Raw genomic sequence first — 13,583 nt, 5'->3', positions numbered from 1 at the left:
AGCTGCAGGCTCTAAAAAGAACATGAACTGGTAGGTGAGGAGAAGCCATCGTGACATTGGTGAAGGGTTATCCGACAAAGATGAGTAGCAAGAACGAAAAAAGGATTTGGTACGTGTGTATGAGAGAGCGTGCGCACATTATACCTGCAGGAAGAGGAAAGGCAACAAGATATATGCTATTTTATTAGAAGAGAAAGAAGCGGAAAGCTTGAGTGGAACTACAGCAATAAATGTACTGCCACAAAACAACACCCTCCCAGGGTATTAACTGATTCGCTAACAGCCTTCAAGCACACCTGCCACAGAGAGCCACATAGTAGGAGAACAAACGTCTGACTTCAAGGGTGAAGAACCGAGAGTTAAATCGGACAGAATGAGACGCCGAGGGAGTTTGCTTGTCTTGCGATTGGGCAGAAGCTAGGGAATTGGGGTCAAAGATCAAACTTGGCATTTGGCATTTTTTTGACTGAAGGAAAAGGGTGTTGTGAGGCAAACCCCAGCTCACTAGTATAAATGCTCAGCTTGTCACAATAGGAAATAAGTCAATTAATGGCATGGGAAATTAAAATGAGGTAGGTAAATTTCCCAGCCGATTCTTAATATTACTACCATACAAAATACTGCACTAACATAAAATAGTTCTCCAATTGATATTATTCCAAAAAACAAGTTAATGGCAATTTTAGTCCAAGTCCTCCTGCACAGTGCAGACCTTGAAGGAAAGCAGCCCCCTTTCGGCGTGGTGACCCTTCTAGTTCATCTTTGAATAGGAATGTCTGAGAAGGTATCCTCCTCCAATAAAAGGCCAGTCTCATCCATGTTAAAACCATGCTCTGGAAGATAACCATTCTCTTCAATTATGTGAAGGAACTCTTCTTGAACGTACCGTTTCGCTACCTCTTGGTCTGGCGAGGCTTAACCATACAACGAATGATTTTGTAGACCATGACTCTTCTTAAACCTTTCAAATCAGCCCTTGCTTGCAATAAAACCATCTGCAAGCTTAATATTAATATACAATGGAAAACAGTATTCATGCACGGACAAAAATCATGTTGAGATATTCACCTTGACAACAACAGATTGGGTCTTGATCATCAACTTAAAGAATCCCTCTGTCCCTTCTAAACAGCATTCATCATTGTGCACAAAATGAATTGAAAATAAAAATGCATAAACTTCAGGTTTTGCTGACAGTTTGGGAGTGCTCTGATGTATGATTTTTTTAATCATTATTTTGCCCCAATGCACAATCTTAGTTACATCAATCTAGATGAAGCTTCAATTGTAAATCCAGTCCAGTTTAAGCAAATCCTAATAAAGTGCATTGGCATTATCGAAAAATGTTGGTTAGTCATCCGATGTCATGGTCCCATCTGATCTCATCTCATTTTCTGAACCACTTTTTGCTCATCAGGTAGTGCTGGAGCTTATCACAGCTGACTCCGACGGGGAACACCCTGAATTGCTGGCCAGCCGTTCATAGGGCACAAGGAGACAAAGTACAACCATGCACATTCACACCCATACCTAGGACCAATTCAGTGTCCAATAAGCCAACCATGATTGTTTTTGGAGTTTGGGATGAAACTGGAGGACCCGGAGGAAACCCACAAAGGCCTGGGAAGAACATGCATACTCCAAACAGGTGGATATGACCTGGATTTGGACCCAGGACCCCTTAGCTGTGAGGTTGACGCGCTAATCACTTGCCCCACCGGGCTGCCCCAGTCATGATCTGTTGATTCAATTCATTTATTCATTTTTGTGCTTATCTTCACTAGAGGGGTGCTGAAGCCTATCCCAGCTGACTTCAGGCGAGAGGCCGGGGACAACACCCTGAATCGGTGGCCAGGCGTTTTGCAGGGTAGATTCAATACATAAAATAATAGATAAGAACACTCCATCCTTACACAATGGAAAGTAAAGAATAAAAAGCTGGAGAATTTTTGACAGGAATCTTTATTTTTCTAAATTTGCCTTCAAACCAAAAGCGTTTGTGCAAAAAAAGCCATTGGCAAGCAGACTATTTTCAAATAGAAACTGAGTAAATTTACCTCACATATGGCCATTTACAAATATAAAAAAGGTGGTTGAACTTAACCCATTTTAACCCAAGATGACAAGTTTTAGATGTAGGGCCACATTTTCAGTACATTTACATAAAATGGGAAAGCATCTTGATATCAAGTAAGGAAAATAGTTCAGGCTGACCTCAAAAGAGTTTGAGTTTGATTTATTTTATCAGGGACAGCACATATTAATGTACATATATACATTGGGGCAAATAAGCATTTAGTAAACCACCAATTGTGCAAGTTTTCCAACTTGAAAAGGTTAGAGAGGCCTATAATTGTCAACATGGGTAAACCTCAACCATGAGAAACAGAATGTAGACAAAAAAAAAACGTGAAAATCACATTATTTCCAAATTAGATTGGAAAATAAGTATTTGGTTACCTACAAACAAGCAAGATCTCTGGCTTTCAAATAGGTCTAGTTTCTTCTAGTGAGGTCTAACGAGGTCTCCACTCGTTAACTGTATTACTAGCATCTGTTTTAACTCATTATCGGTATAAAAGATTCCTGTCCACAAGATCAGTTTCTGACACTCCAAGCTCCACGATGGCCAAAACCAAAGAGCTGTCAAAGGACACCAGAGACACAATTGTAGACCAGCACCAGGCTGGGAAGACTGAATCTGCAATAGGTAAAACGCTTGGTGTAAAGAAATCAACTGTGGGAGCAATTATTAGAAAATGGAAGACATAAAAGAATAATGATAATCTCCCTTGATCTAGGGCTCCATTCAAAATCTCACCCCATAGCGTCAAAATTACGGAAGAACGGTGAGCAAAAATCCCAGAACCATACGGGGGACCTAGTGAATGACCTACATAGAGCTGGGACCACAGTAACAAAGGCTACTATCAGTAACACAATGCGCCACCAGGGAGTCAAATCCTGCACTGCCAGACGTGTCCCCCTGCTGAAGCCAGTACACATCCAGGCCAATCTGCTGTTCGCTAGAGGGCATTTGGATGATCCAGATGAGGACTGGAATAATATGTTATGGTCAGATGAAACCAAAATAAAACTATTTGGTAGAAACACAGGTTCTGGTGTTTGGAGGAGAAAGGATAGTGAATTGCATCCGAGGAACACCATATACCCACATGGGGGTGGAAACATCATGCTTTGGAGCTGTTTTTCGGCAAAGGGACCAGGACGACTGATCTGTGTAAAGGAAAGAATGAATGGGGCCATGTATCGAGAGATTTTGAGTGAAAATCTCTTTCCATCATCAAGGACATTGATGATGAAACGTGGCTGGGTCTTTCAGCTTGACAATGATCCCAAACACACAGCAAGGGCAACAAAGGAGTGGCTTCATTAGAAGTATTTCAAGGTTCTGGTGTGGCCTACCCAGTCTCCAGATCTCAACCCTATAGAGAATTTGTGGAGGGAGTAAAAAGTCCATTCCCCAACGACAGCCCCAAACCATCACTGGTCTAAAGGAGATCTGCATGGAGGAATGGGCCAAAATTCCAGCACAGTGTGAAAAGTTTGTGAAGAGTTACAGAAAATGTTTGGCCTCTGTAATTGCAACAAAGGGTACATAACAAAGTATTGAGATTAACTTTTGGTATTGACCAAATAATTGTTTTCCACCATAATTTGCAAATAAATCCTTAAAAAAATAAAATAATGTGATTTTCTGTTTTTTCTTTCCCACATTCGGTCTCTCATGGTTGAGGTTTTTCCATGTTGACAATTACAGGCCTCTCTAATCTTTTCAAGTAGGATAACTTGCACAATTGGTGGTTGACTAAATACTTATTTGCCCCACTGTATGTAAATATGTGAGATTGTAGCCAAAGGCTAATTTACATCTTTAGTCGCTTGTGTAGGTTGAGTGGGTTAAAGACATTTTCAATAAGGCTGCTCTGTATGGTCAGATATTTAAATTACCTGAATGTTCTTCATAACACAATAAGCGACTATAGGTTCTTCTTATAGGCATGCAGATGAGCCCTAAAATCTTAACAATGTCCTCCAACGTCTATACATTTATTTTCTGTAAAAAGATACACCTATGGTCTTTTAAACATAATTGTACAGGTGACTTTCACATGTAATTAATAAAGGTATGGGTCCTAGTGCCTAGTTTTAAAACTGTGTAAGTCCTGTATATGTATGTAGTTGACTTGCCGAGGCATAAAATCAACTCATTTTTGACCAGCTCAGATTAGAAGTTTCAGAATCTGGTAATGAGCTTTCATCACTAGTTGAAAGTGAAATGAGAAAAGTTGGTAAAGTAATAATAATAAATAAATACAATTGTGCTTCTGTCTTGTTTCTTTTGCCGTCGGCTTCCATCTCCTGTGTCTGTCTTTAGCCATCATTGCATCTACCCTCACTTTTATTTTTACTTGTCGAAGGCGACTCCCCCCAGGCCGTGAGAAAATAAAAGGAGCCACCAACGCATTAAAGTAATAGAGTAAATTTGGGAACAGCAGAAAAAATTGGCAAGTGATTTTGAAAAAGTATATATAGCCTAAAACACGCAACATAAGTAGTATATAAGTCAAGTTCAAGTAAAAGTCGCAAGGCACGCCACACTATGACAAAAATGCAACTTAAAAATATGGTACCCCTTGAGCAAAAAGCCTTGGTTCATTTACACTAAATCTATTGTCATTAAGAAACAAACACCTAAAGTCTCCCAATTGTTTATTGTCTACGTACCTTATTTCCGCTTATATAAGCCGTATTTGTAACAAACAAAAAATGATGACTGAATCAAGGGTACGGCTTATATGCGCACAAGACTTAGTGTTGTACAGTGTACTATACTCTCTTTCACCAGTAGATGTCAGCAAATTATCATTTACTATTTGTTGGTTATTTTCTGTTTTGCAATAAGAAAACAACCATTACTGGATGAATGACTAATTTGCGGTATTCACTCTAATAATGTGCTTTTGATTCTTATAGTATCTCAGAAATACTAGGTGCGATGGTTTTTCTTAAGATTTTCCCTTAAAAGTAATACATCTACACTACCTATTAAAACCATAAATATAAAGGTGAAAATTGAGAATCATATGCGAGAAATTTTTGACGGGAACTACACATTTACCTCTAGAGCCAGCCCTTGCTCATGCGTTAGAATTTTTTTGTACATAATCTCGCAGTGGGGGAGGAGCTATGTGATGGAAGATTTTGTACACTCAGGTGGCATCTGCATGTTTACCTGTCAATGGTGTTTGTCTCCTAGCGCCCTCCGATTGGCTGGCAACCAATAGATTGTGTCCCTTGTCTACTGCCTTAAGTTTGTTAACATAGGCTCCAGCACTCCTGTGACCCTTGTGAGTATAAACTGTCCAGGTAGTGGATGAATAAATGAATAAGATCTTAGCTTTCCCCTGGGGGTGGTAATTTGAATTACAACAGCAGACTCGCATAGACGGGTATTGCCTTCGCTTTTACTTTCGCTGTAGTTGCTTTGTCAGCTAAATAATTCTAATCTGAATTCTATCCACATTTGCTATAAACTTGATTACGATCCAATGAGTCAAATATGACTTATTTTCTCTCCAGACTTCCATAACACGTCTAAATTTGAAAACAATTAATGGGCAAAAACTCATCTGTCATTCATGGCAAAACTGTGTAGATTAAATTACATGAACAAACCGGCCGCAGGCTAATCAGATGTATATAAATTATTCTGCTTCACTGCTCAGTGCTCAATGTGAAACTGTGAAGAAAACACTGTTTCAAACCTACCTATGTCCTCACAAAGAAATCATTTGTAGAAGTGAAATAATAGTTTGCCAGATGTTGCAAAGAGGTCTTTTCATTTTACAGAACTGACCTACTTTATTTGAAAGAGGTTTTATCAGCATTTTTAGATTGTATGGCTGCCCCTTTCTCGTTTCGTTCATAATCGTGCTTTTAGGGTAAAAGCCCTCATTTAACATGCCCCAAAAATACAGCTTTACTGACAAGGCATCGATTCCATTTCGACAAATAATGAGCAAACTCCAAATGCTTCATTGACGGATATTGTGTGTTTCAGACTATAATATGCTCAAGTGAGACACATGTCCTATTGTTTTCACTCTGACACCCATCATCTTATGTTTTGTTTTTAGGACAATAATTATCCAAACAAACCCATTGGTATGTAACATTAACAGATGCCTATTCAGCTTGATTTTCCCCTTTTTGGTATTTTATTTATTATTACTATTCTCATCTCAAATGTAAAAGGTACAGTAAAGCTTCGGTACTTTGCAGATAGCAGATTATGTCTCACTTTTCAGATATATATTTTTGTCTAAAATGATTAAGGATTTGTTCCTAATTAGTGATGAAGTCCCTTTTTCTCCCACTTTACTACAAGGACCCTTTTTAATTCAATTAGTAAAATAATTTGTATGGTGGACTTCATAACTAAAATAAATTCGAATGGTAAAGATTTAATTATTGATTTGTGATTTCCATTCCTCAATTAATATGAGAATGTAGTTTTACAATAAGATCTAGGTCTGGTGTTACAAGAGACACCATATTTCACACCTTCTACACACTCCTTGAGTTTTCCCTGCATTACCAGATTAACATCCAGGATTTCTTCAAATAAAATCTGTTGAGCTTTCTTTGTTTGGTGGATCGTAAGAAGTGTTTGTTTTCAGTACAATTGTGACTGCTTCACCACAACATACTGGCAAATAACGCCTCGACCAACCAACAAACTTCAGGCTAAGAAGAACATCGCAGTGTCTGACATACCTCACGCTACAATATTTGAGCAAAAATTTACCCGATCCAAGTTCTTTTGGGCCTGAAATAATCTGCTTGCCCCTAATATATGTGTCCTCTGGTGCATTTCGGTTTCAAGGTCAACACGTTAGACGTAATTGGGACAGACGAGCTAAAAGTATCCTAATGAGATTTTACTGAGAATGTAAAATCAGATGTGCAGGGAATCAGGAAATCTGCAAGTTATCTGTTTTGTATACTGAGATGAACCTTTTAATGTATAAAAAAACAAGTCTGTATTCAACACTTTTAAGCTAGAGCTTTTTCTCCCTCTTCATTTTACATATAGCATTTTTACTTGACCATTTGTTATTTCAGCACACCAATCCCTCCTTGATACTTCTCCTGGAGTTTCAACGCATCCAATTTTCTTGCTGAGCCGTTCTCTATCCTCAGGCCTTTGGGTGTAATCAGACAGACCATGATGGTCTGGTGGATGCTATAAAAAAGACTCCTACGCAAGGAGCCGTAGGTAGAATCATTGGAACTGGTAAAGAATAAAATAAAAACAATATTTAATCTACTTTTTATTTATATATGCTGTATGCACAACATTTCAGGGTGAAGACATCACTGGAACGCAGGCTGGTCAAAATCTAGTTAAGAAAAAGTAAATTATTCCTCTGCTATACCATTCGGAAACAACTAAATTATTAAAGAGTATCTTCGATTTTGCACACTTTCTACTACAATTGAAACATTGCTGGCTGAGTGACGGAGGACTACAAGTAGGTGATAAAAATACAGACTAAAATGGCACAGATTACAGTATTTTGACATTGAAAATCTTAATACGAAGGTCATTTGAGTAAATCAATACTATCTTTATTTATCTCCAATTGTTGTGTTTATATATTTATATTGACTGATCTCTGCGATCGACTGTCCACCGATTCAGGGTGTCCCCCGCCTTTGGCCTGGAGTCAGCTTGGGATAGGCTGCAGCACCCCCAAAGCGGTTCAGAATATGAGATGAGATGAGATTGACTGATCTACCCTTCAATGTGTTAAAAGAAAGAATGATCAGAGTTTGACATAATATGGGCAAGTGTGACTTAATATACTTCCAACAGTAAAACATAATAGTTATATTCAACTAACTAACCTTGTAAAGAATAGTATTTTATTAATGGCATAAAATAAGATATAATTGTAAGGAGTAGCAGATAGTAATTCTTTTCATCATATTAAGGAAATGTATTCATGCAATTTTTTCAAGTCAATCATGAAAATCTGAAGTTATAATTGGATTCACAAAAACTTAATTGTAAGTTATTTTAAATGAACGCATCATATGGCATTGATGGCAAAAGTAAGCTCGTATTGGTTGGATTGTACATAATGATCTGAAGCCCACAGAATACTGTACATTTTTGCCCGAGCAGGATAAATCATTTATTCTTTTGTCTCTACATGTTTTTTGGATGGGGGAGACGGGGGCGCTGGAGCCTATCTGAGCCAACTATGGGCACCAGGTCAATGACACCCTGAATTGGTGACTCACGCTCACACTCATACCAAGGGGGCAATTTAAACAACCAGTCTACCATGCATGTTTTTGGGATTTGTGGGAGGAAAATGGCATACCCAGAGAAAACCCCCACAAGCCTGGGGAGAACATGCAAACTCCACACAGTGAGGACTGACCTGTGATCGAACCTTCAACCCCTGAACTGTTAACCTAACCACTAGTCCAATGGGCCGATTGCCAACATTAACAAGTTGTTGTTAATCGAAGGAATTGATGCATATATTAATTGATTACTTAAGACTATATTATATATATATATATATATATATATATATATATATATATATATATATATATATATATATATATATATATATATATATATATATATATATATATATATATATATATATATATATATATATATATATATATATATATATATATATATATATATATATATATATATATATATATATATATATATATATATATATATATATATATATATATATATGTATATGTATATGTGTATGTGTATATATGTATACACAGTGTTTAAATATTTTCCCTTCAAGGGGCCGCATATAGTTTCATCTCACTCGAAGTGGTTGTCATTTTTGCGTGTCCATAATGAAGCTCTGCTCTTTTAGGTCTACAGATCCTTTGGGAAGCTCATCAGTTACTGTATACTTCAGCGAGAGAGAGTGGGGGGTGTCCTCTAGGCGAAAATAACCCGATGAGCACAAAGCAAAAGCGTATTGTGTTTTAGATGTTATGACTCAAGTGCTGAAACTGCACATCGACGCAGTGCAATGACACAGTATATCATAGTGGAATAGGAACAAAGCAATAATACCACTGATGTGTGCTGTGAAGTGTGTGGCGCGTGGTTATTATGGACACAGCGTGGGTGCGCAAACATTAAAGGAGTAATCCAAGCAAAGGAATTATTTTAGCAAAAGATCAATAAATGATTTTGAGATTAAATGCTTCTCATATTAAGTTGATAGGCTGGCATGACACCAATGCACGACCTCTTGTCCTCTTATCAAATAATGCGAAACTTATGGCAATGTATTGTCTCTTCTTAATGGTCAAAAGTGACAACATTTAATCAACTCATCAAGATCCACACCATGTTGGTTGACACTGTTAAATTGAATTAATTTATTTTCCGTGCCACTTAACCTCGCAAGGGTTACGGGGGGTGCTAGAGCATATTCCAGCTAACTACGGGCACCAGACAGAGGACACCCTGAAATGGTGGCCAGCCAATCGCAGGGCATCACTATTAGTAATGAACTGAAATTTTTGCCAGCGCATTCTGGGAAATGTGGTTATCGAGCTGGGAGAAGAACAACTGACAAAAACTCAGGCTCAAGCACAACAACGGAACCTGTACAGTTGAAGTATTCAAATTCATACAAATCGCCAAATTTGACCAAAAATTGTCCATAATCGTGGACCAGAATGAGTCACGTCATCATGGCTTTAATTTAAATCCATTTCGAAAGATTTAGGGTATTTTTCAGACATTAAGTTTGCACCAAACAATGTACAATGAAAGGAAAAAATTATATAAGTCACACTGGAGTATAAAAGCAGATGTTTAACTGATGAGAAACCAAGAATAAACATAATATACGTTAAAGTAATTGGTAACATTCAAAGATTTTTGGTTTAACTATAGCTTCGTGCCTGAAGTCAGCTGGGATAGGCTCCAGCAACCTTGTGAGGATAAGCGACTCAGAAAATGGAGACACAGAAGGGATTGCTTTTTTTAATTTAATGCCTTTTGACTGACTGCGGACAAGCAACAGCCTTCTTGAAATTGTCCTTAACCCATTTTAGCTCACTCTCCTCTCCTCATTTGATGGCAGTGTATATTTCTTTGCTTACTTGATATCAAGGAGTTTCCTCATTTTATGCAAATGTTATGAAAACATTGCAAAGATCTCTTTTTAACTTGGATTAAAATGGGTGAAGTCCAATCAACTTTTTTATTATATTTTTTTTAATACCCACATTAGGTGAATTTACATTGTTTCAGTTTGTGAGGCTGAACAATTGTCTGCTTGCCATTGGTGATGAAATCTTCAGTTAATTATTTTATATATTTCATATTGCACATCAACTTTTGGTATGAAGGCAAATGTACAAAAATAAATTTCTGTTTTAATAATCATTGTTTTTCATAGTGAAAGGATTTTGAAGTTATTATATATTTTATTATTCTTTTTTAAAGGTACACTCATCGCGGGTGGTCCCGGTCCCCATTAAGCCATAAGCGAGGGAACACTGTAATGTAGTAAGTAATTGAATTACGAGGGGAAATAATTTATTTACCCTGTCTGAGTAATTTGAAGTTTCAGATTTGAAAGACAAAATATGTGATAGTTTATCGTGATAATGTGGATATGCTGATTAATTTTTTAAACTATCAAGATAACATTTTTTGCCGTATCACCCAGGTCTAGGTGGTATAATATCCATTTGAGTAAAAAACTTAAAAAATAATTTGCAACCCTGGCCAAACTATTAAAAACTAACATATAGAATAGTCCAGAAAATACAGTAAGCTGTTCTCTGTAGTACTGAATTTGGGCCAAAGTTTCTGTATGGATATCGTTGTATTTTTGTTTTAATATGGCTTCTATAGGAGGACAAAAATTACACAGACATTTTAGTGTTTTACAATGCAAAAAGAATCTGTAGAATGTTAAATTGCAACATTTCTGTCAGCAAAAAAATTGCATCATAGCCTGCAACACACGTTTCTATCAGCAAGGTGGATGCTAGGCAGGTGCCTGTTGTAAACAAATCGGCGATCGTGTAATGGACCATGCATCCCAAAGGAAAAAGAGAAAAATAACGGAAAAAAATGAAGATTCAACGTTTCTTGGACTGATTCCTTTGCATTCATTGCAATTGGCAAATGATTCCTTGAATGTTCGTTTTGTGGTGATCATTTGTTAAATAACAAATGAGTAATGTGGAAAGACATTTCCAGGTAAGGTTTTCTACATTCACAGTCAAGTACCCAGTTGGGAAAGAGAATGTGAATGCATTATTTCTTGAGGAATCAGAGGAGCACAAACATAAATTTAAGTGGATTGCGTCTCCAAACTGCAAGTTTAGTTGCAAACTGGGATATAATAACGCGTGGTTAACTGTTCACAGATGGTGAACGTGTACGTTTATTTTTGTTATGGTTTTGTCGAATCCTCAAAATAAAATTGAAAACTAAAATTTGATTTCTTTATTGCATTCATCTCCTTTCATCAAAGCAACAAAATATAATTCCTAAATATTGTAATGAAGATAAACTTGAGGCGGCATTGTACAACAGAGCAGTCAAGCTATGTCGTTCTCTATAGAATGTACTGAAGGAAAAATAAACATTTAATCATGAATGATGTATTTGTAGCCATCTTAGTCATTTTAAATAGGGCTAATATAGCTACATAGAGCCTTTGTTGGCTTCATTATCAGGCATTTTAACTGGGAAGGCAGAAGTCAGTGGCCGCGAATGAGGTACCGTATTTTCTCGCATATAAGTCGCATTTGTAACCAAAAAAATGATGATTGAATCAAGGGTACGGCTTATATGCGCACAAGACTTTGCACCGTTGCTATACTCTTTTTCACCAGTAGATGTTGGCAAATTAACATTTACAGTGGTTGGTTATTTTCTAATTTGCAGTAAGAAAACAACCCTTACTGGATGAATGACTAACTTGTGGTATTGACTCTAATAATGTGCTTTTGATTCTTATCGGATCTCAGAAATAACAGGTGCAATTTTTTTTTTCTTAAGATTTTCCCTTCAAAGTAATACATCTACACTCCCTATTAAAACCATGAATATGGAGGAGAAAATTGATAATCATACGCGAGAATCTTTTGATGGGAACTACACAGTCACCTGTAGAGCCAGCCCTTGTTCACGCGTTGGATTTTTTTTTTGTACATAATCTCGCACTGGAGGAGGAGCTATATGATGGAAGATTTTGTACACTCGGGTGGCATCTGCAACTACTGGATGAATTACTAACTTCCTTATGATATTGACCCTAATAATGTTACTAACTTCCTTATGATATTAACCCTAATAATGTTACTAACTTCCTTATGATATTGACCCTAATAATGTGCTTTTGATTCACACAGTCGCTCAGAAATACCACGTGCGATGATTTTTGCTTCAAAGTAACACATTGCGCTATTAAAACCATAAATATGGAGGTGAAAATTGTGATTCTGGGTGCGGCTTATACGTAAGAAATTGTAAAATTCAACGATTTTAATGCAATCTTAAGGGTGCATTTTATATGCCTGAAAAAACAGTAAATTAAGGAATTCTTGTTTTTGTAGAAGGGGTCTTAAGTGTTCTATTCTGTATTCTAAGCACTTGCATGATACTTGTGTATTTACCAGTTTTGAAGACTTAATATGATTTAATGTAGCGGATCAGTCATCCAATTGACGTTTAGCCTCCCCAGCAGTCAAAACGGGAAGCACACTTTTTCAATTTGCATAAGTGAAAAAGCCTTGAAGTAATAATCTCTCGTGACTGGTGGGCTAACAGTGAGCTCCTCTTATTATCGACCAAAGGAGCTCTCGGGAACGCTCAACAAACCTCCCTGCGACCATTCTTTTATCGCTGGCATCATTTCACTAAAAGGTGATTGACAACTCATTGACTACCATTGAAAACCTCGGGATCCATATCAAATCGGAGTAAAAATCCCAATCTTATTAAAAACATCGAGCACCGATAATGACACTGAAAAACGAGTATTTGAAGACAGTCGTCAACATAGAAATGAATGTTTTTGTTGAACGAGAAAATGATAGTCTGCACCCTGCAGTTCAGTGGCGACCAATCCGGGGTGATGAATCTTATTTTTTTCGATCGCTTCAACCAGGGGGGGATAAAAGTTGAATTAGTCTAACTTACCACCCCTGTGTCCTCCCTCTCGGTTTGCGGGGGAGCCGCTCGGTTCCGAGGCAGCAGGAGCCAAAGAAGCCACAGAATACGCACCAGAAACAGCATCTCCGCACGTATATTCCTCCCCGTTCGCTTGGTAAAGGAAGTGGGGATCACGCCCTTAAAATCGGGATGAAACTATAGCAACCCGGGTAGCATCGTCCAGAAAAAGGAGAGAAAAAATATCAGGGTCAATTTGAAAAGATCATTTGGAAAAGTCCCTTCTAAAGAATAGAAAACGTCTACCTCGCTGATGAGTCCCCGAAAAAGGGCATTAAAAGGTTGCCAA

General features: G+C 37.4%; 1 protein-coding gene across 2 annotated transcripts in view; it reads right to left on the bottom strand.

Annotated features, from left to right (window-relative positions):
• Nucleotides 1–13,583, bottom strand: part of LOC144210936 (matrix metalloproteinase-17-like) — a 70,149-nt gene that overhangs the window by 56,443 nt on the left and 123 nt on the right. The window contains exons 1-2 of one of the 2 annotated variants that reach the window (XM_077737905.1): nucleotides 13,541–13,583; nucleotides 13,265–13,432 (exon numbers count right to left, since the gene is read on the bottom strand). The exon at nucleotides 13,541–13,583 is cut by the window's right edge and continues 123 nt beyond it. In XM_077737905.1, the coding sequence (XP_077594031.1) occupies nucleotides 13,265–13,360 (96 nt within the window). In that variant the 5' untranslated portion in view covers nucleotides 13,361–13,432; nucleotides 13,541–13,583. Of the gene's footprint in view, nucleotides 1–13,264 lie in introns of both variants that reach the window. The other variant, XM_077737904.1, reaches the window with a different exon arrangement.

This window comes from Stigmatopora nigra, chromosome 17 (genome assembly GCF_051989575.1).
Source record: "Stigmatopora nigra isolate UIUO_SnigA chromosome 17, RoL_Snig_1.1, whole genome shotgun sequence".
NCBI classification, from domain to species: domain Eukaryota; kingdom Metazoa; phylum Chordata; class Actinopteri; order Syngnathiformes; family Syngnathidae; genus Stigmatopora; species Stigmatopora nigra.
Note: the sequence above shows the minus strand (reverse complement) of the source record. Positions and strands in the feature narration are given on the sequence as shown.